The sequence below is a fragment of the Sapajus apella genome, unplaced genomic scaffold (assembly GCF_009761245.1).
Source record: "Sapajus apella isolate SASKATOON/1434 unplaced genomic scaffold, GSC_monkey_1.0 scaffold77, whole genome shotgun sequence".
Classification (NCBI taxonomy): Eukaryota; Metazoa; Chordata; class Mammalia; order Primates; family Cebidae; genus Sapajus; species Sapajus apella.
This window is the reverse complement of record NW_022437017.1, coordinates 1,083,994-1,111,911: the sequence shown is the minus strand read 5'-3', so window position 1 is coordinate 1,111,911 and position 27,918 is coordinate 1,083,994. Positions and strand designations below refer to the sequence as shown.

General features: G+C 52.4%; 1 protein-coding gene across 2 annotated transcripts in view; it reads left to right on the top strand.

The window, feature by feature from the left end:
• CARM1 (coactivator associated arginine methyltransferase 1) overlaps positions 1–27,918 on the top strand; it is a 54,828-nt gene that overhangs the window by 12,831 nt on the left and 14,079 nt on the right. For both annotated transcript variants that reach the window (XM_032251757.1, XM_032251756.1), the window contains exons 2-4: positions 23,370–23,495; positions 26,557–26,663; positions 27,618–27,722. In XM_032251757.1, the coding sequence (XP_032107648.1) occupies positions 23,370–23,495; positions 26,557–26,663; positions 27,618–27,722 (338 nt within the window). The remainder of the gene's footprint in view (positions 1–23,369; positions 23,496–26,556; positions 26,664–27,617; positions 27,723–27,918) is intronic.

Here is a 27,918-nt window from a genome sequence, read left to right as displayed (position 1 = left end):
TCAGCAATGTCAGATGCTGTGAGAGGTCAGAGCGGGAGCCAAGGAGCAGTCACTGGATTTCTAATCAGGTCACAGGCGACCTCTGAGAGCAGCCCACTGGCTGGCTGGCGGGGAGGGGCCACCAGATGGCAGGTCTTGGGGGAGGTGACAGTGGAGCTGCAGAGAAAGCAGGGGGGACGCCGACCTTTCCCAGCCCACTGAGATTCACCCTTCCATTCATTCAGTCAGAAACACGCAGCGAGAGTGGACCCGCTGTCTCCACAATGCAGTAGCTCCCATCCAGCCAGCTTTAAATGGTCAGCAGAAATTCACCAAGCATCTGCTGTGCACCAGTTACTGTTGTAGGAGCCCGGGGATGTGGTGACACCCGAGATAAACACAAGGTCCCACATTTGAGGGCCTGGGGACATTGTGTGACCAGTGCTAAATCAGCAATTACTTAAAATGAGCTGAGGGGCTTCTGGATGCTGGGGGAGGGGCTCTGCTGAGAGGGAGGCTGAGGGCAGAGTGGTGCTTGTGATAATAGCCCTAGCAGGGGCCAGCTGGCAAGTCCTGACGTTACCCCTTAGCATCCCGGTGACCACTTTGTGCCTCAGTTTCCTTGGCTGTCATTTGTGGATCTTGACAGCGTCTGCCTTAGAGGGTTGTGAGTGGCGAGCTGATAGAAGTAAAGTGCTTGAAATAGCGTCTGGCACTGCAGGTGGGAAGACCTGCTCTAGGAATGAACTTGTGGGTGTGGCATGGCCAAGGGCAGCCTGAGCATGCAGGGGGAGGGGTAGGAGGCAAGGGACGCCTGTGATGGAGGCCAGGCTCCTGCCCAGCTCTGGGCCATGTGCTTTCCTGGCAGGGTGATGGTGGGCAGATGCCTCAGTGTCCCCGAACCTCAGCTTCTTTATTGGTGGGAGGATTCGGTGAGCAGCTTCCCTGGTGGAATTCTGGTGGCCTTGGCCAGGGTGGACATCTGTGCCTGGACTGTATACACAGCCTTGCCCAAGTCAGACACAGCCCCGCCCAAGTCAGACACAGCCCCCATCTCCAGTGCACTCTTTTTTTTTTTTTTTTGAGACAGGGTCTCACTCTGTCACCCAGGCTGGAGTACAGTGGTGCAGTTTCTGCTAACTGCAACCTCTGCCTCCTGGGTTCAAGCAACTCTCGTGCCTTAGCCTCCTGAGTAGCTGGGACACAGGTGTGTGACACCACGCCTGGCTAATGTTTTTGTATTTTTAGTGGAGACGGGCCTTTACCATGTTGGCCAGGCTAGCCTCGAACTCCTGACCTCAAGTGGCCTCCCAAAGTGCTGTGATTACAGGTGTGAGCCACCACGCCCAACCTCAGTCTTGGGGAGCAGAGAGACAGCAGATAAAGAACCCCATCTCTTCTGCTGGGGAAGTGGCCGAGGGAGCACCTTGAAGAGAATGGCAGCTAAGGAGAGGTAGAGGAGAGGCTGGCCTGGGCAGAGAGATGTGAGCTGCAAAGGAGGGGGACCCAGGCGTCCACAGGGTGTCTGGTCAGCCCTGCTGCTCTCTGCCTTTCCTGGCTGGAATGCCATCCCCGCCCCCTGCCCCTGCCCCCCAGCACTCTCTGGGTTAGAGGCTGCAGGTGGTCCTGATTAGCATACATGGGAACCTCACCTTGGCTTGACCTTGCAACCTCGCCCAGGGAACTGTGGTTCTCTTTCCACCTTCCTCCCATCAGATGGAGGGGGCTTTCGAGGATTGGCCCACACCCAGCATAGGTGAATCCTTGGTCTCCTAAGCCTGCTGTGTGGCCTGGAAGATAAGATGTATCCCAGGGCGGCCAGGTGTAGGGGTAGACAGGACACAGGAGCCTTGGGAATCCTGCCCAAGACCCCCTCGTCCCCAGTGACTGAGGAGTCCCTTTCCCAGTGTGATTTATCTGTCCCAGGGGCCTTCTACAGCACCTTCTGGGCCTTCTTCCTGATCTCACTCTGGGGACCTGCTTGGGGAGCTTCAGGATTTAGTCTCAGAAATCACGCAGGGAGGACCCTCAGCAGCCTCTAGATCTGCCCAAAGAAACTGCGGTGCCTGCCCTGCCACTTTTTTGTTTGGTTTAAGATTCAGGGTCTTGCTGTGTTGCCCATGCTGGAGTGCAGTCGTGCAATCATAGCTGTTAACCTTGAACTCCTGGGCTCAGGCAGACCTGCCTCAGCCTCCCAAGTAGTTGGGACTATAGGCATGCACCACCACGCCCGGCTAATTAAAAAAAGATTGGCTTGGTGTGGTGGCTCATACGTGTAATCCCAGAGGTTGCAGTGAGCCAAGATCATGCCACTGCACTCCAGCCTGGGTGACAGAGCAAGACTCTGTTTTTTTTTTTGTTTGTTTATTTGTTTTTAAACGTAGAGATGGGGTCTCAATATGTTGTTCAGCTGGTCTCAAACTCCTGGCCTCAAGCAATCCTCTCCTCCTTGGCCTCCCAAAGGGCCTGGATTACAGGCCTGAGTCACTGTGCCCAGCCACCCTGCTGCTTTGACGCTACATAACTCTGACTTTTGGTTGAAGAATCTGGAGTCCCTCGTTGTTCCCCCTTACCCTGTAACTGCCTTTGTTACCTGAAAACCAGTTACATGAAGGAAATGGAGACCAGGCCTAACACAGGGCCGAAGGAGTTGGGTCTGGAGATTCTGGGCCCCTCCTGTGTTTCCTCTGGTGTTGATTCTCTGCATCGCTTATTTATTTATTTATGTTTTTGGAGACAGAGTCTCGCTCTGTCACCAGGCACCAGGCTGGAGTTGGCGTGATCCTGGCTCACTATAACCTCTGCCTCCTGGGTTCAAGCAATTCTCCTGCCTCAGCCTCCTGAGTAGGTGGGACTATAGGCATGCACCACCACACCCAGCTAATTTTTGTATTTTTTAGTAAAGACGTGGTTTCACCATGTTGGCCAGGATGGTCTTGCTCTCTTGACCTTGTGATCCGCCCGCATCGGCCTCCCAAAATGCTGGGATTACAGGCATGAGCCACCGCATCTGGCCTTCTTTATTTTTTAATTTTAATTTTTTTTTTGAGACAGAGTCTCGCTCTGTTGCCTAGGCCGGAGTGCAGTAATGTGATCTCAGCTCACTGCAACCTCTGTCCCCCAGGTTCAAGTGATTCTCCTGCCTTGACCTCCTGAGTAGCTGGGATTACTGGCACGCGCCACCACACCTGGCTAATTTTTGTACTTTTAGTAGACACAGAGTTTCACTATTTTGGCCAGGCTGGTCTCAAAGTCCTGACCTCAGGTGATCCGTCCACCTTGGCCTCCCAGAGTTTTGGGATTACAGGCGTGAGCCACTTTAATTGTTGTTTAGTCAGCACATACAGATGCTCAGGCCTTAGTTGTTCTGTTTGAGGCCTTTGACAATTATGGACACACATGTCACCATCACCCAAAGCCAGATGTGGAACTTGTCCCCCTCTGGGTAGGTTTTGTTCAGTGGGACAGCCCCTCATTCCCTGGCTGTTCCTCTCATCATTTGTCCCCTGCTGCCAGGTGGGGCATTCTTATAAACAGTTCCAAACTGGTTTTGGGAACTCTGTGCCCCCCCATCCCTTCCAGGAGAACCCCCTTTTATTCTTCGTTTTTGTCTGTCTCTTTAAATCAATTCATTAGCCTTGGCAGGCATGGGTCTGAGCTGTTTTTCTTTTAAGTTGTTGGCAGGTCTTTCTCCCGCTAATTGTCTTTTCAGAGCCGGGGTTCATTTTTGCCGGATGTGTTACACATGTGTGAGCATAGTGGTTTTACGTATAGAAAACCTGCTCGGCAGTGCAGGCATGGGTGTTACTCCTGGTGAGGACTGAGAAGGCCCCTGGCCGATCAGTGCTGTCACGAAAGAGGGATGCTCTTGTTACCCATCCTGGGCAGGGGGCAAGTGAATAAATCATCAAAGACTAAGGAGGGACAGTCCAGAGAATTCGCCACATTCTTCCTTGAGTGGGAGGGGAAGCCACAGATAGGCTAGAGCGTTCAGATGTCCATCCTGTGCCCTCAAGGAGGAGCCTGCCTCTGCCTCTGAGCCCTAGAGCCCCTAGATGGGGGGCAATGGGATGCCCAGCCTTACTCCCCCTCACACACCCCAAGCTCTGCTCATCAGTGCTGCCAGGCACTGCCATAGCTAATGTTTGCTGAGCAGGAATGACATGCCAGGCGGCCTGGTTCCAAGAGCTTCATGTTCATCGACTGCTCTATCAGGACAGTTCCCCCAAAGGGAGCCCCAGCAGCCGCAGCTTACTCCCTCATTTCTTACTGTGTTGCCCAGGCTAGAATGCAGTAGTGTGAACACAGCTCATTGCAACATTGACCTCCCAGGCTCCTCAGTTGATCCTCCTGCCTCAGCCTCCCGAGTAGCTGGGACCTCAGGCGCCCCCATACCTGGCTAATTTTTGTATTTTTTTGTAGAGACGGGGTCTCACTGTGTTGCCTAGGATGCTCTCCAACTTCTGGGCTCAAGGAAGAATGTGGCGAATTCTCTGGAATGTCCGTCCCCAAAGACCAGGCTGGTCTCAAACTCGTGGCCCCTGGGCTCAAGCAGTTCTCCTACCTCGACCATCCAAAGTGCTGGGATTACAGGCGTGAGTCACCACACTCCGCCTGCTCCCTCATTTTTATTTTTTATCTTTTTTTTTTTAAGAGATGTCTCAATATTTTCCCCAGGCTGGTCTCCAACTCCTGGCTTCAAGTGATCCTCCTGCCTCAGCCTCCTGAGTAGCTGGGACTCCTACTTCAGCGTCCTGAGGAGGTGGGACTGCAAGCAGGCACCACCATGCCTGGCTCACTCCTTAATTTTTATAAGAGGAAACTGAGGCACTAAAAGTTCAGTGATAGAGTTGGGATGTGAACCCAGGTTTGGCCCTGAGCCTTTCACTTGGCCCCCAGCCCTGCAGCCCCTCCTGCCACTTCTCCCAGTCCCTGACTCCTTCACAGGGCAGCACAAGGCCGTGGAGGAAGTGCCCACCCAAGGCTCACCCCTGCTGCTCCTGGTCCTTGTCCTGTGTCACCATGTTGGCCATGGCAACCTCTTTCAGAGCTCACTAAAGCCAGTTTCCCATCTCCCCTGGTTCATGCCTTGTGTCCAGTTTCTTAGTGGCGTCGGTGTCTGCCTCCCTTGCCTGTACCACATCTGGAATCACATCTAGTAAAGCAGCTTGCAGGTCCTGGGGTGGAAGGCAGCCTTCCTAATCCAAACATACTGTTCTCTGAGCCTGAGTGGGGCTAGAAGGGTCCCTGGAGTGCCCTGGGACCTGGCAGAGCCCCTTCCTGCAGCTTTGTGGCCAGGACATCCTGTTTCTCTGGCTGATGGTCAAAACCTTTCCTTATTCTCTATGTTTTTAATGTTTTAGTTTTTGTGGAAATGGGGTCTTGCCTTGTCACCCAGGCTGGTCTCAAACTCGCGACCCCAAGCTATCTCTCTGCCTTGGCCTGCCGAAGCACTGGGATTACAGGCATGTGCCAACGTGCTCTGCCTCAAAACATCTAAGATGTGCGCTAGGCAGGGATTTCAAGTGGGCCTCAGCCCCAGGGCAGTTTCTCCCTGACCCAACTGCGATTTCCCTCTGTTGGCTATTCTCCGAGGAGGCCTCCCCCTCCCCCAGCCTCTCTCGAGTGCCCCCCCCCGTGCCCGCCTCCTCTAGGTGAGGCCCTTTAGCTAGCCTGAAGGCAGGTCTCAGCCCAGCTTGCTGCACTGAACTCGCTGTCCTTGGCAATGAGAGCCAGAGTGTGGAGGGTCCCAGTCACTCTGGGAGATGGTCCCCTCTGCAGCCTGGGGTCTTGTTGCTGCTTCATGATGTGCCTCATTCAACCCCACCTTCCAGGTCACTGTGGGTGTCCCCTCTGCAAATAGCTTCTCTTGCTGGCCTAGTCACCCTAGGGAGCTGCGCCCAGCTCCTGCCATGTGTCTCAATGTGACTGACTCTCTTTAGCACCAGGAGGCAGGCTTGATGGCCTCCTTGTAGTGGTGAGGCTCAAGGTCAACTAGCTTGGCCTGGCATTGCCCAGGCCCAGAGCGCAGGTGGAACCTGGTCCCCTGAGTGTGGCCCCCACAGCCTCCCGGCTGGATTCTCCTTCACCCCTGGAGGCTGGAATGGAGTTTGGCTGTCTTTGGACCCACTGCTGGGCCCCAGCTGAGCCACCTGGAGCCTGTCATCACTCTGTTTCTTGGTTTCCCCTCTTAAAAATAGGACTAAGCGTGACCTGGAAGGTGATTTGAGTACTAACCTAGGCCCTGCACAGCCAACACTTATTAAGAGTGCTTCCTGGGGCTCCGTAAGTCACAGCTTCAAAGTCTTGGCCTGCGGGAGAAGAAAGGCAGGGAGAGCTGGCTCAGCTGCCAGAGCGTGGAGCGAGGGGCTGGTGCAGGCCGGTTTTGTGGCTTTGCGTGAACCCCTCCACCCCCCCAACCGCCGCTTTTCATAATTATCCACTAAGCTCCTGCGCTTTCTGGGACTGTGGAACCCCAGCTCACATCTGCTGTCTCTTTTGTAGTGCACAAAGCCCCAGGCAGTGGCAGCTGATTAGCATGGATGCGGGAGACATTTGCATGTAATAGCTCCCAATGAAGGGGGTGCCCCGTGTCCTTTTCAGAAATGCCAAGCTCTTTCTTTGTCTTGGCTTTCTATTCTTGGGGTTGCCCCTCACACACCCCACAACTGAGTGGACTGTCACCTACAGGCTAGGACTACAGGGGAAACTGTCAACCCTTGAAGGTAGAGCTTAGGGAGCAGCCCTGAGAGGGAACCCCCTGCCAAGTGCCCCCCCCCCCCCTCAAGAAGCTACATACTGATTTATGAGGTTTGGGTGTCCTCAGTTCAGGGGGTTTTCTCCAGAGCCCACCTGGATGGGGCCCACATTGAGTGCCCTGACTCCTGAGATCTGACCTGGCAGTTGAGGGCAGGGGGAAAGAGCAGCTGCCCAAGTTGTACGTGGGGACACCACAGAGGCCTTGGCCTACTTGAGATACCAGCAGGACACCCACGGACACGTCTCCACTAGGTGGCCGCCTCTCAGCCCTGCCCTCACGCCTCCCAGTGCCCTGTCACTGCGTGATTTCAGAGTCCTTTGCTACCTTCTGGAATCCTACATTCTTGGGGACTCCTGAAGTAGATGAAAAACTTTGACTTTGTGAGTTGCCCCATGCATTTCCAACCAAGATCCTAAAGTAAGCCTTTTGGGGCCAGCAGAAGCGGCTGTTTTTTCTCATGAAATATTTTTGAAGGAATAAAGGCAAATGCAGCCAACACCTATGCACTTCCCACGCCCATTTTAAGGAAACCTTGCCTGTGGAATGAAGCCCCCCATCCAGTCTCCTCCCCAGGAACAGCCTTACACTGACTCTGGTGGTCGGCTTTTGGAGGGGCCATTTGGAAATGGCCTGAAAAGCTCACTTGTAACCTTTAAAGCTTAACATGAGCTTTACAGGTGAGATGTAAGTGTTGAGGCGGGAGGATGACCTGAGGCTGGGAGTTTGAGACCAGCCTGGGCAACATAGTGAAAAACCTCATCACTATAAAAAAAAAAATTAAAAATTAGCCTTGCTTGGTGGTGCATGCAAGCCTGGGGTTCCAGGTGCTCAGGAGGCTGAGGTGGGAGGATTGCTGGAGCCCAGGAGTTTGGGCAACATAGGGAGACCCTGGCTCTACAAAACTTTAAAAATTAGCTTTTCTTTTTTTTTTTTTTTTTTTTAGACAGATTTTCGCACTTTGTTGCCCAGGCTGGAGTGCATTGGTGTGATCTTGGCTCACTGCAACCCCCGCCTCCCAGGTTCAAGTGATTCTCCTATCTCAGCCTCCTGGGTAGCTGAGATTATAGGTGCGTGGCACCACCCTCCGCTAATTTTTTTTTTTTTTTTTTTGAGACAGAGTTTCGTTCTTGTTGCCCAGGCTAGAGTGCAATCGCACAATCTTGGGTTACCACAACCTCTGCCTCCAAGTTCAAGCAATTCTCCTTCCTCAGTCTCCCAAGTAGCTGGGATTACAGGCATGTGCCACCATGCCTGGCTAATTTTTTGTACTTTTGGTAGAGATGGGGTTTTGCCGTGTTGGTCAGGCTAGTCTCAAACTCCTGACCTTAGGTGATCTGCCTGCCTTAGCCTCCCAAAATAGTGGGATTACAGGCATGAGCCACCACACCTGGCCAATTTTTGTATTTTTAGTAGAGACAGCGTTTCACCATGTTGGCCAGGCTGGTCTCGAGCTCCTGCCCTCAGGTGATCTGCCTGTCCTGGCCTCCCAAAGTGCTGGGATTACAGGTGTGAGCCACTGCACCCTGCCTAAAAATTAATTTTGTGTGGTGATGCATACCTGTGATCCCAGCGACTCTCTTATATTTACGTGTGTGTGTGTGTATTTTTTTTTTCTTTTCCTGGTATAGCTCTATCCCACTTGAAATTCTAGCTACTTAGGAGGTTGAGGTGGGAGGATTGCTTCTTGAGCCCAGGAGATGGAGGCTGCAGTGTGCTATGACCAGACCATTGCATCCCGGCCTGAGTGACAGGGAGACCAAAAATGAGGAGTGTTCCCAAGCAGTGTATGAAGCTGATCCTCTGTCAGCCACGTGCCAAATGGGTTGGGTCCCAGGTGTGGGCACTGGGGGACAGGGCCAGACACTTGTTCCGGGCCCAACACAGCCTTGCGTCCAGAACTCTCTCACTCCTTCTCTTGACCCTTTGCCTTCAGTTGGAGCACTTTGGGGACACAGGGACCAAGACTGGTGTTTTGTGCCAATGCCACGCTATGGTGTGCCCACGGGTCTTGGACCAGGCGTGGATGGGTTTATCCTCATGGCTACACACTGAGCCATGTGTTATTTTATTTTTCTAGACACTAAAGCGGAGGTGTCAGGAGGTGTTGGTCCCTTGCTTGCAGGTGGCAGAGCCCAGGTGGAAACCTGGATCTTACTGCACCTGGTTTGTTTGGGAGGCCTCCCTTGCTGCAATGTAGGTCAGGAAGCCCCACTGCCCTTGGGGTGACCATGGCACCTCCATCACATCCACTGAGGGCTTCGGGGTGGGTACAGGGCTTGCACTGAGAGATTCCAAGCCGAGGAAAACAGGGCTGTCTGTCAGCCTCCAGCTGGGTCATGGAAGAGGCTCGGGGCCTGTTCCCACTTCCCTCCCCCAGCCAGCAGGGTCCAAAAGGGTGTTGGGGGGTGGTCCACAGTCCCGTTCTGCATACTCTAGGGAGGGGCCCAGACAATTTGCTTAGATACCAGCCCTCCCACCCCCAGCCTTCACCCTTGCCTTTTGTCTGGCTATCTTTCATGTACAGGGAGAAATTCAAACCACTCAGGAGGGTGTAACATGAAAAGTCAGTCTCTCTTTCCCTCTGCACGGCCGGCCCGTGACCTTCGGTTTTTCAGGCACATACAAGCGTGCATGCATAAATCTCTCCTCGGACCCGCTGGGCTTCAAGTTATGCACGTTCACACAATGGCAGAGGAGGGTGCGGATTGAAAAGTATGACTTGCTTCCCAGAGGCAGCACTGAAGTCACTTTATTGTGTTTCCAGATAAGCCCCATGAATGCAATGTGCATGGCCCCTCCTCCCTCTGTCCCTTCCTCCCTCTTCTGTACACCTATGGTGCATAGATTTTACACCACTCTGTCCCTTACCTTGTGGCTTGGTCATTTAACATGTCATTGTGTACAGATGGAAATCGATTTCTTTTAATTTGCCACATCTTCATTTATTCATTCTTTCATTAATTCAGTGGGTATTTTGGTTTTCTGCTTTGGGCACGTTCGGGTCTAGGTATATCTTCTTTTTTTGAGAGGGAGCCTCGATCTGTCGCCTAGGCTGGAGTGGAGTGGTGCAATCTCGGCTCACTGCAACCTCTGCCTCCCAGGTTCAAGCAATTCTGCCCCAGCCTCCCAAGTAGCTGGGATTACAGGCATGCGCCACTACACCTAGCTGATTTTTGTATTTTTAGTAGAGATGGGGTTTCACCATGTTTGCCAAAATGTTCTCGATCTCCTGACCTTGTGATTCTCCCGCCTTGGCCTCTCAAAGTGCTGGGATTATAGGTGTGAGCCACACCCAGCCAGATTTAGGTATATCTTTGCGAGTACAGCGTGTAGCATGCATAAGGCTCTGCAAAAGGATTTCTGGGCCAGAAGTTTTTGATCAGTTGCTCAGACTTAGGTTGCTGAACAGCTTCTATGTACTGGGGTAGTGCCTGTTCAGAGCCATGGCTGCAGGGCTCCTGGACACCCAGCTCTGGTGCTGGAGGGGGGTTGGGATTCGCCCAGAGGCCAGGGCTGGGCCAGAGGAGCCCAGGGTGACCTCATGGTCCTCAGATACCCGGGGCTGGGCAGCACTATGGAACAGCTGCTCCAGAGCTTCTCCAAAGGATCCGTCTCAAGTTACGGCAGGAGAGGAAGGCCAGGCCGGGTTAGGGTTCTGGGGTTTGGGATTCTCTTCCGAGGCTGGGATTGATCTGTTGCTGATGATGGTTAACAGCAGCTGCTCTTGTTTATGAAGTACTTAACACCTACTGCTCTCTCCATTACCTAGGAGTCCTCGATGCAGGGAGGAGTTTTCATCTCCCTTTTGTGCCCATTTTATTTTATTTTATTTTTTGAGGCAGAGTTTCGCTCTTGTTGCCCAGGCTGGAGTGCAGTGGCATGATCTTGGCTCACTGCAACCTCCACCTCATGGGTTCAAGCGATTCTCCTGCCTCAGCCTCCAGAGTAGATGGGATTACATGCTCATGCCACTACACCCAGCTAATTTTTTTGTATTTTTAGTAGAGATGGGGTTTCACCCTCTTAGCCAGGATGGTCTCAATGATCTCATGATCTGCCTGCCTCAGCCTACCAAAGTGCTAGGATTATAGGTGTGAGCCACTGCACCTGGCTGTTGCACCCATTTTACTTATTTTATCTGTTATGTTTTTTAAATTTATTTTGAGACAGAGTTTTGCTGTTGTTGCCCAGGCTGGAGTGCAATGGTATGATCTTGGCTCATGGCAAACTCTGCCTCCCGGATTCAAGCGATTCTCCTGCCTCACCCTCCCAAGTAGCTGAGATTACATGCATATGCCATCATGCCTGGCTAATTTTTTTATTTTTAGTAGAGATGGGGTTTCACCATCTTGAGCTCAAGTGATCCACTCGCCTCAGTCTCCCAAGCGTGGGATTACAGGCATGAGCCACCTCGCCCGGTCGTTGTGCCTGTTTTATAGACGGGGCGCCTGAGTCCAGGGGTGAAGGCAGGTGGTAGTTTAGGGGATCAGAGCCCTGCCAGGCTCTGCTGTGCATGGGCTGTGACCTAGTGAAGTTCCAGGATGGTGCCCTGGGGCTGGGCTGCCAGCCCTCCATGTGGGTTATATCACCTCACCCTTTTGAATGTGTCAGGGTGGCCATTGGACAGATGAGGAAGCCAGGACCAGGGCTGGAGAACAGCAGGTTTGGCCCTGAACCCAGGTCCTCCTTGATGCCAAAGCCCACCCTTCCAGCTACCTCTCTGCTGGGTGATCCCAGGGTCATCTCTGCTGCCTCTTGGGCACATGGGTGCCAAGCCACACAGGAACGGGGGGAAGCTTCTAGTGTGCACAGTCTAGAAACAAGGTCACCGCTGCCAGGGCAGTGGGGCCTGGCTCAGGTGTCGCCTCCTCCCAAGTCTGCCTGGAATCTGAATTGTGCCCGATCTGCATGTATCAGCGTCCGTGCTTTCCTTCCTTTTGGCACTTGCTGCCAGCTCCTTTTGTACGGGCACGGTGTCTCACGCCTGTAATCCCAGCACTTTGGGAGGCCGCGGCAGGCGGATCATGAGGTCAGGAGATCGACACCATCCTGGCCTAACACGGTGAAACCCCATCTCTACTAAAAATACAAAAAATTAGCCGGGCTTTGTGGCAGGTGCCTGTAGTTCCAGCTATTCAGGAGGCTGAAGCAGGAGAATCCCTTGAACCTGAGAGGTGCTGCTCTCTGCCCTGCTGGGTGCTGTCTGCCTCCTACTGTGGACTCCCAGCATGGGAGGCTTGGGGTTGGCTCTCTGGTTCACCGCCATATCCTCTGTGCCCACACGTGGTCTGGGCGGAGCAGGCTGAGCAGAGAGATGCTAGCCAAGTGGGCTTCAGGAAGTGTGTTTTTTTCCTTGCCAGTGGGATGGGAGTTGGCCAGCAGGGGGGGTCTCCCGCTTTTTACCTGACTCTCCTCCTTTGCTGGGGAATATTTTCCTCTGGAAGGTGAAGAGACCATGTTGTCTTTGGTAGTAGGAGGTGATTTAATAAAAGATGTACCATTTGGACAACAGTTTCAACAGCCACCAGCTGCTCCCCCTCCCCAGGTCTGCTGAGATAAATACCTTTAATTATGCCTCCATTTGCTGGCTACAGTTATATTCTTCCTGGAGATGCAAGAGCTTGAAATGTGGCCTTTCCCCACTTGAGGTGGTGCTGCTTTTTTTCTTGCCCTCCACCTCCTTGTGTTCTCTCGCTCTCTTTTTTTTTTTTCTGAGACGGAGTCTCACTCTGACACTGGAGTGCAGTGGCGCAATCTCGGCTCACTACAACCTCTGCCTCCCAGTTCAAATGATTCTTCCGCCTCAGCCTCCCGAAAAGCTGGGACTACAGGCATGTGCCACCATACCTGGCTAATTTTTGTATTTTTTAGTAGAGATGGGGTTTCACCGTGTTGGTCAGGATGGTCTCGATCTCTTGACCTTGTGATCCGCCCGCCTTGGCCTCCCAAAGTGCTGAGATTACAGGTGTGAGCCCCCGCACCCTGCCGTCTTTTTTTTTTTTTCTTGAGATGGGGTCTCGCTCTGTTGCCCAGGCTGTAGTGCAGTGGCACAATCTCAGCTCACCGCAGCCTTGACCTCTCAGGCTCAAGGGATTTTCCTGCCACAGCGTCCCACGCAGTTGGGACTACAGGTGCGTATCACCATGCTCAGCTAATTTTTTTTATTATTATTTGTAGAAGTTGGGGTCTCACTGTGTTATGCAGGCTGATCTCAAATTCCTGGGCTCAAATGATCCTCCTGCCTCAGCTTCCCAAAGTGATAGGATTACAGACATGAGCCTCTGTTCCCAGGCGGTCTCCTTGTTCTCTATCTGCCAAAGAATGGCCCTTAGGTTGTGATGGTATGGGAGGTTCTCTTTTTTTTTTTTTTTTCCCCCTTTTTTTTTCCTTTTGGAGATAAAGTCTTGGTCTGTCACCCAGGCAGGAGTGCAGTGGTGTGATTTCTGCTCACTGCAGCCTCTACCTCCACCTAGTTTGAATCTATTCTTGTGCCTCAGCTTCCCAAGTAGCTGAGATTACAGGCATGCACCACCACTCCTGGCTAATTTTTGTATTTTTGGTAGAGATGGGGTTTCACCATGTTGGCCAGGATAGTCTCAAACTCCTGGCCTCAAGCGATCTGCCTTCTTTGGCCTCCCAAAGTTCTGGGATTACAGGTGTGAGCCACTGTGCCTGGCCTAGGGATAGGAGGTTCTAAGGGAGGAGAGAGTTTAACTCCAGGTCCCCCTGACCCAGGTCTAACCAACCTCAGGGGCCCAAGGACCCCCTGCTTGTTCCATTGCTTTCTGGAAGCAAGGGGGAGGGGAAAGAGGTGAACAGTAATAGCAGATAGTGCTGCTGTGTGTCCACCTGATGCTGAACATGTCTACATGGTGAAGCCACTTCCCAAACCAAGGCCATGCTCGTGGTGAGGGCAGGCTAGCATTTGGACTTGGACACCTGGACCCCTGTACACACTGCCTCCTGTGCTTAGGGAAGAGGCTGGGCTGCCCCTCCCCATATCCCAAGGAGGGCATTCTGGTCAGTACCCATGAGTTCCCCTTGTGTGCTGGGTACTGTGGGTCATGCCCAGAGCCCAGGATCTGTGCTTCATGGGGTTGTCAGGCAGGCATTAAATAAGGAGCTGCAAAGCAATGAGGGCTTGTCTGGGAAATGCTGGAGGACGTCTAGGCGGAGGTGACAAGGAAGCAGTGGAAGAGGGGAAGGTGAGCCCCCCTAAGGAGCATCAGAGGCCAGAGAGAACCCATGATCTTGACCGGGAAGGAGTGTTGAAGGCCAGCAGGGTGTGTCTGGAGTGACCCAGGGAGCTGCAGTGAGGCAGCGGACACTGGCAGCAGGCTCATTCCAGAAGGCGCTAGGGAACCATGGGGCGGTATGAAGCAGGCAAGAGAACACAGCAGGCTGGCGTGTTAGATACCATGCGACTTGAAGGCTGGACTGAGAGGTGACTGAGGCATGGTACGTCCCCGGGACCATCTGCTCAGTGAGACCCTTGAGAGACGTCTCCCTGTTCTTTCAAGACCCACCTGCATGCTGGGACCCAGGGCTTTGGTGCAGCTTCTGCTGCCCTGGGGGCTCAACATTCTCTAGCATGCTTTCTTCAAGCCTGGGGCTAGGGAGTCCTTGTACCTTAGAGTCCTCCATATTCTGCTGCCCTGGGGGGCCAATAAGGGGATGTGCAGAGTGCTGATTCTAAGGCAGGTGGGGAAAAGAAGCCTGTCCCCCAAAAGCTGCCCTCTTCCCCACCCCCATTGCCTCCTGCCTGGCCCAGCCATAGCCCTTGGCTCCTGCCCTGTCCCGTATGGCAGCAGGTCTCTCCCCATCTCCCCCTCAGTGCTGCCCAAGGCCGAGCCACCAGTCCACCGGGGCCTCTTGCAGTCTCTCCACATTGACCTCACCCACATCAACCCACCTTGCTTGGGGGTCTGTCTCAGCAGCCTCCCAGGGCACACTGCACTGTCTTGACCACCCCTGTTTCCCTGCCTTCCTGTGCTGTTCCCTCACTGGCAGATCTGTCCCCAGGCTCCTTCCTAGGCTGGGTCAGGTGCTACCCGTAGGCACCTACAGCTAGGCACCACCACCTGGGGATCCCTGTCAGTCTGCCACTCAGCTGTCCTTGCTGCCTCTGGGATGGGAACTGTGTCTCCATTGCCCAGCGCCTGGTGAGCAAATAAGGAAGTGGGTGGCAGTGGCACAGAGGGTCCAGCCTCTGCTCTGCACCTGTAATCCTGTGGGGTTTTGCAAATAAAGCTTTATGGGCGCACAGCTATGCTCATTTGTTTACATATTGTCTACTGCAAGGCAGAATAGAATCATTGTAGCAGAGATAAGATTCCCTAGCAAGAGATCAGATTCCCCAGGAAGCACACAATATTTACTGTCTGGTCCTTTACAAAGAAAGTCAGCCTAGCTCTGCTCTAGGAAGCACAGAGACATCAGGTGGTGCATTGGTGAGGAGTGGGGATGCGGTCCCAGTCACCTTGGCCATTCTCACTCTGTGACCTTGAGTAAGATACTTAACCTCTATGAGCAAATGAGAGAGTAGTGATAATAGATGCTCCCAAGGGTCATGAGAAGAGGAAACGGGGTCGACATAAGGCACTGGAACACAGCTTGGCCCTTAGAGTGTTGTCACTCCTATGTCATGTGACATCCCAGCCTCCGCAGAATGTGGGCAGCCCTGGCTCATGGCAACTAGGGGTTTGTGACTTAGATTCACATGGTAGGGGCCTGCTTCCTGGGGAGAAGTCAGGCTCAAAGATGGGTTAATTTTTCTACCTCCTTCCCTATGATTCTAGCCCCTTCTTCCTTTGCCCCAGAGCTTCAGCATGGCCAACTGCAGTGTGGCAGCCAGTGAGCAGCCCAGGCTGGGTCCCGGGTTGGCCGAAGCATAACACTCAGTCCGGGTTCATGTTCTTCACATTCCCCGTTTAAGACTCCACCTGGAGATCCCAGTCCTGTTCTTCTTACAGCAGGGTAAAGAAATCACAGCTCTAGGCTAGGCGTGCTGGCTCATACCTGTGATCCTAGCACATTGGGAGGCCGAGGTGGGCGAATCACCTGAGGTCAGGAGTTTGAGACCAGCCTGGCCAACATGGTGAAACCCCGTCTCTACTAAATATACCAAAAATTAGCTGGGTGTGGTGGTGAGTGCCTGTAATCCCAGCTACTCAGGAGGTGGAGGTTGTAGTGAGCTGAGATTGTACCAGTGCACTCCAGCCTGGGTGACAGAGCAAGACTCTGTCTCAAAACAAAACAAAAAAAAGATATCCCAGCTCTGGCCTGGCCTCAGTTGCCCTGAACCCAGCACAGCCTCCTGGCTCCAGAGTCTGCTTCTTGGTTGCCCTTGCCTGCCAGCCCTGTATCCTGTCCCCACCTCTCCAGACCACGTGCACACACGGTCCCCAACATGCCTCAGGTGATGTGGTGACAGTGGTGCTTTTTGGATTAGTATCTAGAGGCCAACACACAGCCTTTCTGAATCCTGGGGTCCTGCCCCCTTCCAAGGCACCATACTGCTCCCTCACTGGCTGAATGGACACCTTGGGAGGTGGTTGCTGGCCATGAGAGGATGCCACAGTCAGTTTCCTGCAGACAGGGCTGCATCTGTGGGGAGCACTGAATCGCCACTGCTGGATCTAGATGGCTGTGGGTCCCGGGCCCCAAGGCTCCCTCCTGGGGTGCTGTTTGCAAGCTAGGAGGCAGGCTGTACATTCTCCACCTGCTCACAGGTGATCCTGGGCCAGATGTGCCATGGTCCACTGAGCCCATAGTAGCAGAGGGAGGGGAGGGGATGGGAGAAAGCAGGAACAGTTTCTGCAGAGGCCCAGGGCCTGGCCCATATAGGGGCTAGAGGGTTGGGTGTGGCCATGGGGAGGGGGCAAGGCAGGGAGAGCTGTGAGGAATGATGGGTACAGAGCTCAGAGGCTTGGGTGTCTCCTGAACAATGGGAGGAACATGGTCTAGATTGTTTTTCTTTTTTATTGGTTTGTCAGTATTTTCCAGGTGTCTTCTGTGTGCCAGGGCCTAGCTTGAGGATAGAGCTGTGACTTTTCAGAAGCTGCCGGCTCCACAGGCTTTGGCAGCTGCTGCTGTGATGAAGCGATCCACTTGCCCTCAGCCCTGGCATCCTTGGCCCAGGCCCAGCCCCGGCTGAGCACAGCGGGCTTCACTTGGCCCCAGGTCCTGTGTTGCCCACCCAGTGCCAGGTTGGAGAGGGGCACCTCAGGCAACTGATTGGATTGCCAGGCTGCTTGGTAAATGGCCTCCCTGGGTCTGCTTGCTGTCACCCAGGCGTGGCCGACAGATCAACAGTATCTCCTGCCCCAGGACGGGTGTGAGTGTGGGCACCATGCCAAGGTTGGGTGTCACTTCCTGGGACCCACTTACAGCTGGGAGCACCTTGTCTTGGGGTCCCCGTGGGTGTGGTGAGGCTGAGTCTGGGGCAGTGGCCTGTTGACACCCTGCTTCTCCTGCCAGGGATCAGGAGGTTCCTCCATGCCCTGCCCCTCAGGAGGTCAGCACCTGGCTCTTGGGATGGGAGAGTCTGGCAGGGCTGGATGGGTGTGACCTGGGAGCTGCCCTACAGGTTTCATACCTGTAGGCTCTAGTATCTGGACTCTTCAGTTAGGAACAGTTTCCTTTTTCTTTTTTTTTTTTTGAGATGGAGCCTCGCTGTCGCCCAAGCTGCAGTGCAGTGGTGCCATCTCATCTCACTGCAACCTCAGCCTCCCAAGTACCTGGGATTACAGGCATGTGCCACCATGCCTGGCTAATTTTTGTATTTTTAGTAGAGCCCTGGTTTCACCATGTTGGTCAGGCTGGTCTTGAGCTCCTGACCTGATGATCCACGCACCTCGGACTCCCAGAGTGCTGGGATTACAGGCATGAGGCACTGCACCCAGCCCTTTTTTTTTTTTTTTTTTTTTTTTTTTTTGCGAGGGAGTCTGCCTCTGTCGTCCAGGCTGGAGTACAGTGGTGCGATCTCGGTTTGCTGCAACTTCCGCCTGCTGGGTTCAAGGGATTCTTGTGCGTCAGCCTCCCTAATAGCTGGGATTACAGGGGGGTAACACCATGCCTTGGTAATTTTTGTATTTTTAGTAGAGACAGGGTTTCGCCATGTTGGATAGGCTGGCTTCAAACTTCTGTGTTCAAGTGATCTGCCCACCTCAGCCTCCCAGAGTGCTGGGATTACAGGCATGAGCCACCACCACACCTGGCCCATTTTTCTTTTTCTATTGAAGCAAAATTCACACTTGTAATCCCAGCACTTAGGGAGGCCAAGGTGGGAAGATCACTTGAGCCCCAGAGTTTTAGACCAGCCTGGGCAACATGTTGAGACCCTTATCTCCACCAAAAAAGTAAACAAAATTAGCTAGGGGTGGTAAAATCACCCAGGCATGCATATGAGGTTCCGGCTACTCGGGAGGCTGGGGTGGGAGGATAGCTTGAACTTGGGAGGTCAACAGCTGTATGTTATAACATGAAATCAACCCTTTTACAATGTTCCATAACAATCACTCTGTCTACTCCCAAAATATTTTCATCACCACAAAAGGAGACCCCACGTTCATTAATCAGTTGTTCCCAATTTCTGCCTTCTCCCAGCTCTCAACCACCACCAATGTGCCTTCTGTGAATATTTCTTTCTTTCTTTTTTTTTTTTTTGAGACGGAGTTTCACTCTTGTTGCCCAGGCTTGAGTGCAATGGTGCAGTCTCAGCTCACTGCAACCTTCATCTTTCTGGTTCAAGTGATTCTCCTGCCTCAGCCTCCCGAGTAGCTGGGATTATAGGCATGTGCCACCACACTCGGCTAATTTTTGTATTTTTAGTAGAGACAGGATTTCACCATGTTGGCCAAGATGGTCTTGATCCCCTGACCTTGTCTGCCCATCTTGGCCTCCCAAAGTGCTGGGATTATATGGGTGATCACTGCACCCGGCCTAATTTTTGTGTTTTTAGTAGAGATGGGGTTTCACCATGTTGGCCCAGGCTGTTCTCAAACTCCTGACCTCAGGTCATCTGCCCACCTCAGCCTCCCAAAGTGCTGTGATTACAGGCATGAGTCACTGTGCTTAGCCGGCTGTTTTTTTTTTTTTTTTTTTAAGAGATGGAGTTTGCTGTGTTGCCCAGGCTGGAGTGCAGTGGCTGTTCACAGGCAGTCATAGCTCACTGCAGCCTTGAGCTCCCGGGCTCAAGCAATCCTCTCACTTCAGCTTCCTGAGGGGCTGGGACCTCAGGCGTGTGCCACCATGCCCGGCTAATTTTGTTTATTTTTTCTGTAGAGATGGGGGTCTCACTATGTTGCCTAGGCTGGCCTTGAGCTCCTGGCCTCAAGTTATCCTCCCATCTTGGCCTTCTAAAGTGCTAGGATTATAGACATGAGCCTGTGCCTGGCCCTGGCTATCTCTTTTTTTGTTGAGTTAAAAGAGTTGGCTGGGCATGGTGGCTCATGCCTGTAATCCCACCACTTTGGGAGGCAGAGGCAGGCAGATCATGAGGTCAGGAGTTCGAGACCATCCTGGCCAACATGGTGAAACCCCATCTCTACTAAAAATATAAAAATTAATTGGGCATGGTGATACATGTCTGTAATCCCAGCTACTCCGAGTAGGCTGAGCCACAAGAATCGCTTGAACCTAGCTACTCAGGAGGTGGAGGTTGCAGTGAGCCAGGATGGTGCCACTGCACTCCAGCCTGGGCAACAGAGCAAGAATCTGACTTTAAAAAAGCTGGACGCAGTGACTCACGCCTATAATCCTAGCACTTCAGGATGCCAAGGCAGGCAGATCACTTGGCTGAGGAGTTCGAGACCAGCCTGACCAACATGATGAAACCCCGTCTCTACTAAAAATAGAAAAATTAGCCTGGTGTGGTGGCATACACCTGTAGTCCCAGCTACTCAGGAGGCTGAGGCAGGAATCCCTAGAATCCTGGAGGTGGAGGTTGCAGTGAGCCAAGATTTTTGAGACTCCATCTCAAAAAATAAAATAGGCTGGGCATGGAGGCTCATGCCTGTAATCCCAGCACTTTGAGAGGCTGAGGTAGGCAGATCACGAGGTCAGGAGTTCGAGACCAGCCTGGCCAATATGGTGAAACCCCATCTCTACTAAAAACACAAAAATTAGCCAGGCATGGTGGCGGGCGCTTGTAATCCCAGCTACTTGGGAGGCTGAGACCGGAGAATTGCTTGAACCTGGGAGAAGGAGGTTGCAGTGAGCCAAGATTGCACCACTGCACTCCAGCCTGGACGACAGAGTGAGACTCCATCTCATAATAATAATAATAATAATAATAACAAATAAAATAATTGTTTGTTTCTTTCTTCCTCCCTCCCCTCCCCCCCTCTTTCTTTCTTTCTTTCTTTCTTTTTTTTCTTTTAGATAGGGTCTTACTCTTGTTGCCCAGGCTAGAGTGCAGTGGTGCCATCTTGGCTCACTGCAGTGTCAACTTCCTGGGCTCAGGTGATTCTCCCACCTCAGCCTCCCAAGTAGCTGGGACTATAGGTGCATGCTACTATACCTGACTATATTGTATTTCAGTAGAGATGGGGTTTCGCCATGTTGCCCAGGCTGGTCTCAAACTACTGGGTTCTAGTGGTCTGCCCACTTCAGCCTCCCAAAGTAATAGGATTACAAGTGTGAGCCACCGTGCCTGACCCTAAGAGAGTTCTTCATATATTCTGGACACTAAATACTAAACAATAAGACGATTTGCAAACAGTTCTCCTAAGAGTTTTCTAGTTTTAGCCTGTGATATGGTCATTGTTCCATTTGAGTTATGGTTTGTTTGTATGTGGTGTGAGGTAGGGGTTTAACTTGGTTCTTTTTCATGTGGTTATCCAGTTTTCTAAGAGTGTTTGTTGAAGACACACTTCTTTCCCCAGTGAATGTACTTGGCATCCTTGTCAAAAGTCACTTGAGCATAAGTGTAAGGGTTTATTTCTGGACTCTGATTCTGTTCCATTGATCTGTGTTTCCATTCTTTTGCCAGAACCACTACACTGTTTTTATTACTGTACCTTTGTAGTAAAATTTGAAATTGAGACATCCTCCAACTTTGTTCTTTTTCAAGATTGTTCTGGCTATTCAAAGTGATTCAGAACACTTTTGCCATATTTGCACTCATACTTCTCTCTCTACGTTGATTTTGTTGTTGTGATGGGCCATTCAAAAGCAGGCTACTGACTTCATGGGAATTTGCCATAAATACTTCTGCATATGTTTTCTAAGGACACAGGCATTTCTCTACAGAACCACAATGCCATTGTCATATCGAAGTAACTTAAAATTATGGCATAGTAGTCCACACTCACATTTCCCCAGTTGTCTTTTTTTTTTTGGAAAGAGTCTCACTCTGTCACCCAGACTATAGTGCAGTGGCCAGATCTCGGCTCACTGCAACTTCTGCTTCCCAGGTTCAAGTGATTCTCCTGCCTCAGACTCCTCAGTAGCTGGGATTACAGGTGTGTGCCACCACACCCAGCTAATTTTTGTATTTTTAGTAGAGACGGGGTTTCACCATGTTGGTTAGGCTGGTCTCAAACTCCTGACCTCGTGATCTGCCCACCTAGGCCTCCCAAAGTGCAGGGATTACAGGCGTGAGCCACCATGCCTGGCTTTTTTTTTTTTTTTTTTTAAAGGTAGTATCTCACTTCCGTTGTCCAGACTAGAGTGCAGTGGCACCATCATAGCTCACTGCAGCCTCAACCTCCTGGGCTCAAGCGATCCACCTCAGCCTCCCAAGTAGCTGGGACCACAGGTGTGAGCACTCCATCCAGCTCCCCAGTTGTGCTTTATTTTTTTTTTTTTTTTGAGACAGGGTCTTGCTCTGTCACCCAGGCTGGATGGAATGAAGTGGCGCAGTCCTGGCTCACTGTAGCCTGGACCTCCCAGGCTCAAGTGATCCTCCCACCTCGGCCTCATGAGTCCCTAAGACAATAGGCACATGGTCACCACGCCTGCCTAATTTTGAAATTTTTTTGTAGAGACAGGGTCTTGCTATGCTGCCCAGGATGATCTCCACCTCCCGGGTTCAAGTGATCCTCCTGCCTTGGCCTCCCAAAATGCTGGGATTAGAGGTGTGAGCCCGGCCTCCCAAGTTGTCCTTTATAACTTTTTTGGTTTCTTTTGAGATGTAGTTTCGCTCTTGTCGCCCAGACTGGAGTGCAATGGGACGATCTCAGCCCACCACAACCTCCACCTTCTGGGTTCAAGCAATTCTTCTCCCTCAGCATCCCGAGTAGCTGGGATTACAGGCATGCGCCACCACACCCAGCTAATTTTGTATTTTTAGTAGAGATGGGGTTTCTCCATGTTGGTCAGGCTGGTCTGGAACTCCTGACCTCAGGTGATCCACCTGCCTCGGCCTACCAAATTTCTGGGATTACAGGCATGAGCCACCACGCCCAGCGACATTTATAACTTTTTAAAACGTTTTTCATTTGGCTTTAGCCCAGGGTCCCACTTTGAATTGCATTGTGTGCTCACCTCTTTTTTTTTTTTTTTTTTTGAGTCAGAGTCTCGTTCTGTTGCTCAGGCTGGAGTGCAGTGGCACAATCTCAGCTCCTGTGGCCTCTGCCTCCTGGATTGAAGCAATTCTCCTGCCTCAGCCTCCCCAGTAGTTGGGACTACAGGCATATGTCACCACGCCCAGCTAATTTTTGTATTTTTAGTAGAGTTGGGGTTTCACCATGTTCGTCAGGCTAGTCTCAAATGCCTGACCTTGTGATCCACCCACCTCACCCTTCCAAAGTGCTGGGATTACAGGCGTTAGCACTTCTGCACTCTGGAATAGCTCCCGCCATTTTGTTCTTTCCTGACAATGGTCAGTTGAGGAGACCAGGCTGGTTGTCTGGTAGCCTGCCCCGTGACCTGTCCTTTTGTTGTCCCTTGAAGACGGGACTAGGGCAAACATTTTTGCTCAAGAATACTACAGATGATGCACCCATTTCATTGCAGTACGGCGTACAGGGGCACAGTGCCTTATTGGGCTGGCCTGTTGCTAATGTTGCTAAATTTCACGTTTGACTTGGGTGGAGTGGCTGCAGGTTTGTGGAATGACTAGTAACAGCTGTCATGATGGATACAGCCAACCACTGTCATAACTCATTAGTCCACTGCCCCGCCATCAGCCCCATCTGATGGTGAGAACCCGAGTTCCAGAGAGGCTGAGGGAACTGCCTGTGTCGCAGTGAACAGATGGTGTGGGTAGGGTGTGAACCTGGCAGTCTGGCTCCACTGGCCACATTTGGTCACTGCACTGCACACATCCAAGAACAGAAGGGTTCAGCCGAGTGGAGCAGAGGCAGCTCTTGCTCTGAGGCCCTGTGGGCCGACACCATGCCTGGTGGCCTCCGTCTGACCACCTCAGCCTTCACTGTGCCCCTGTCTCACCCCTGGTCGTCCTGAGGACACAGGCTGTGCCCATGCTGCCTGATGAGCCGCTCCCTTGTCTTCAGTGTGGGCTGGGCAGGCAGGGCACCCAGCAGTGCTGCCAAGGTGGTTTTGTGGTACTCTGGAAGAATCTGGGGGCACCGAGGGGAGGCAGCAGGAGGGCGACAGGGACATTGCTCAAAACAAGGCAGCTGATAGGGCTGCACTGCTCACGCCAGCCTGTGTTCTCTTGTAGATGAAGATGTGTGTGTCTTTAAGTGCTCAGTGTCCCGAGAGACGGAGTGCAGCCGCGTGGGCAAACAGTCCTTCATCATCACCCTGGGCTGCAACAGCGTCCTCATACAGTTCGCCACACCCAATGGTACGTGGCCCTTCTTCCATTCTGGTGACATGAGCCCAGAGCGACCAGAGCCCTGGTGGGCAGGGGTGTGGAGGCTGGCTAAGGGGCGGCCCGTGTATCCCTGAGACTGGCCCCCTGCCCTGAAAACCGCATTCCCACATGCAGATATGTACAGAATACACTCCACTGCCTGGGCAAACACTAGATCCCAGACCCTCCCTTCCCAGCTCCTTTGGGTCTTTAGGGACTTGGCTCCTATGTCCCCACCTCCAAGAAGCCCATCCTGACTGTCTGGGCCCAGTCTTCCCATAGTGGCCAGCCCTGGGCCAGCTGTGGATGGAGTTTAGGGGATAGAGCCAGACAAGGTCCTAGAGGCAGGAAGAGTTTGCTCAGGGTGCAGAGAAGCCACCAGAGGGGCCTAACCAGACCCACCTTGGGGGCACAGGTGGATACAAGATCCCTGACTAGGGGTAGGGGAACCCCAGGCGGATGCAGCTGGGGTTTGGAGGTGCGGGAAGCAGTGGAGGTGTCAAGGAATGCCCAGGGCTAAAAACTATCTGAAGGTCCCTCCACAGGCTTGGTTACCAGAGATCTGAAGTGAGCCCAGTGGTTGACACAAGGGCTGGTGCAGGACAGCTGGAGGTGGGGAGGCTGCCTGCCCATCACTATGGCTGGTTTCCTTCCCTCTTGTCAGGGGGCTCTGTAGTGACCCAGATGTACGTTGGGCAGCCTGACCCTCAGGCTGTGTGAAGCTGCCACGCCTGGGTAATTTTTTGTATTTTAGCAGATACGGGGTTTCACTGTGTTGCCCAGGCTGGTCTCGAACTCCTGGGCCCAGGCAGTCTGCCTGCCTTGGCCTCCCACCGTGCCTGGCCTTTTTTTTTTTGTAGAGACAGAGTGTTAACTCTATTGCTCAGTCTGGAGTGTGTTGCTCAGACTGGAATGCAGTGGCAAGATCTCGGCTCACGGCAACCTCTACCTCCTGGGTTCAAGCGATTCTCAGCCTCAGCCTCCCAGGTAGCTGGGACTACATGTGTGTGCCACCACGCCTGGCTCATTTTTGTATTTTTATTATAGTAGAGATGGAGTTTCTCCATATTGCCCAGGCTGGTCTCAAACCTGTGGCCTCAAATGATCCACCCGCCTCGGCTTCCCAAAGTGCTGGGATTATAGGCATGAGCCACCGTACCCAGCACTTCCCACTTGTAAGACTATTTATATTTTAATAATTTTTATTTCAGTTCTGTTAGATTTTAAAAGTTGTGCTAAAATTTCTATAACAAAATCTGGTCACTTTAACCCTGTTAAAGTGTGTAGTTTGGTAGCATTCAGCACATTCACATTGTTGTTCAACTGTCACTACCATTCATCTCCAGAACTTGCTCATCATCCCAAACTGTGTCTTTTCATTTTTTTTTGAGGCGGAGTTTCCCCCTTGTTGCCCAGGCTGGAGTGCAGTGTTGCAGTCTTGGCTCACCGCAACCTCTGCCTCCCAGATTCAAGCGATTCTCCTGCCTCAGCCTCCCGAGTAGCTGGGATTACAGGCATGTGCCATCACGCCTGGCTAATTTTGTATTTTTAGTAGAGACGGGGTCTTTCCATGTTGGTCAGGCTGGTCTTGAACCCCCAAACTCAGGTGATCCACCCACCTCAGCCTCCCAAAGCACTGGGATTACAGGTGTGTGCCACTATACCTGGTTGTGTCTTTTAATTTTTAAAGAGATTGTCTTTTAAATATTGTTTCGTTTTTTTTATTTGATATAATTTAGTGGTCATTATTCTATGTTAATAAATGTAGCATTTATTTATTTATTTATTTATTTTTGTTTTTGTTTTTTTTAATGTTGTGATGGAGTCCCACTCCATTGCCCAGGCTGGATTGCATTGACACAATCTTGGCTCACTGCAACCTCTGCCTCCCAGGTTCAAGCGATTCTCCTGCCTCAGCCTCCTGAGTAGCTGGGATTATAGGCACCCACCACCACCCCCTCCTAATTTTTGTATTTTTTTTTCTACTTTACTTTTTTTTTAAAGGTGGGTTTTCTCCATGATAGCCAGGCTGGTCTTGAACTCCTGACCTCAGGTGATCCACCTACCTCGGCCTCCCAAACTGCTAGGATTACAGGCGTGAGCCACCACGCCCGGCTAATTTTTGTATTTTTAGTAGAGACAGAGTTTCACTATTTTGGCCAGGCTGGTCTTGAACTCCTGGCCTCAAGTGATCAGCTCACCTCAGCCTCTCCAAGTGCTGGGATTACACCACACCCAGTTTATTTATTACTTGTAGAGACAGGGTCTTGCTATGTTGCCCAGGTTGGTCTCAAACTCCTGAGCTCAAGCAGTCCACCCACCTCAGCCTCCCAAGGTGCTGGGATTACAGTTGAGAGCCACTGTGCCCAACCAAATAGAGCCTGTTTTAAAGGGCCATATACCATGGCATTTCGGAGCAGAGTGGTGATTGGTGATTCTCTGCTGTGCTTTTCTTAATTTTTTATTTTTATTTATTTATTCATTTTAACAAGCCAGGGTCTTATTATGTTGCCCAGGCTGGTCTCGAACTCCTGACCACTGATCTGCCCACTTCAGCCTCCCAAAGTGCTGGTATTACAGGTGTGGGTCACTGCACTTGGCCTCTGCTGTGCTTTTCTGTGCCCCTAGGGTTTGTCCAGTCCCCTCTTACTGGACATTGCAGTGTCTGCCACCCCCACATATATGCTGCCCTGAGCTTCTGGGGGGAGTTGGGTTTATTTGCCAGAGCTTTGACTCCTGGGCCAGTGGGCATGTGCTTGAGAGAGCTGCACCAAGCTGCCCTTTGGTGAGGAATGTCCAGGCCCACTCCCACCAGACACCAGCCCCACATGCAGGACACCTGTCATCCTTACATCAGTCACAGGGTACAGACACAGCTGCCCTTCATCTTTTCTTTGAACTTTGAAAATTGTTTTTCTGGCAAGAGAAATAACCAGCCCCATATGTTGAAGGGAGAAACGTCAGGGCATACAGCCATCCAGAACCTTCCCTCCCAGATGGCCACATGCCGGGTTGCTGACCGCCCCCTGGTGACCTGGCTTCCCCGTTCCAGATTTCTGTTCCTTCTACAACATCCTGAAAACCTGCCGGGGCCACACCCTGGAGCGGTCTGTGTTCAGCGAGCGGACGGAAGAGTCTTCTGCTGTGCAGTACTTCCAGGTGAGTTGCGCTTACCCTCAGCCAGGCCCTCTCCCCCCAGCAGCCACCCTGCCACCTGCCCGCAGGCCACGCAGCACAGGGAAGGCCCACCCAGGTTCCTGTCCTGGCTCTGTCCTTTACTGGCCATGTAGCCTTGGGCAGGTTTGCTCCGCTGGCTGGGCCTCAGTTTCCTCATCTGTGAAGTGGAGATGCAGGTGCCTGCCTGAGAGGGTTGCTGGAAGGATCTGAGCAGAGGTGGAGCTCAGGGCCACAGGCGTTGTGAATAATGGTAGAGCAGTTGCAATGCCCTGAGCGCTCCCTGCATGCCAGGCCCTGGTCTGAGCGCTGTCACATGCACAGAAGCACTTGGACCTTCCCAACAACGCTAGGAGGTAAGTGCTATTATTGTCCCCATTTTACAGATGAGAAAACTGAGGCTCAGAGAGGTTAAGTGACTTGCTCCAAGTCACACAGCTATTATGCAACAGAGCCGAGATGGGAAGCCAGGTCTGCCTGATGCCAAAGCCTGTGCCCCTGCCCAGGTGCCACGCTGCCTCCCGATCGCCCGTTGTCTTACAGAGAGATACCACACCTCACCTGCCTGGCGCTCTGAGTTCTAGGGCTCTGTTCGATCTGCTTCTCTTCTTCTTTGGGGCTCTCAAGATGGGGCAGATGGCTCCCGATGCCAGGACCCTGCCTGTGGCAAATCTTGAGTTCTCCTGGGTGGCTTCCAGGTCCAGGTGGCATCCAGCTGTTGCCATCGGCTGCAGTGATAGTGGCGGTGTCCTCAGGGGCTGCCCTCCAGCTTCCTGCTCCCTCTCCTGGAGGTGCCAGTGGGGCCCAGGCAGAGGGTGCACAGCCTCCTGAGGGAGTTTTGTGCCCAAGATGGCTCCTTGCTCTGTCACAGGGCTGGCCAGGGCCTTGGCTGCCTCATGCCGCCATGTGCCCCGTGCCATTGGTGTGTCTCTGTTCCAGTTTTATGGCTACCTGTCCCAGCAGCAGAATATGATGCAGGACTACGTGCGGACGGGCACCTACCAGCGCGCCATCCTACAGAACCACACCGACTTCAAGGACAAGGTGAGCCCGCCCATGCATGTACCCACCTCTCTGCTTCTGCCTCTGTTTTTATGTTTTTCTTTGCTCATTGATTTAGTCTTTAATTTTCTCAGATTAGAAATGCATTTATCCCAGCTACTCAGAAGGCTGAGGCAGGAGGATTGCTTCAGCCCAGGAGTTTGAGGCTGCAGTAAGCTATGATTGCGCAACTGCACTC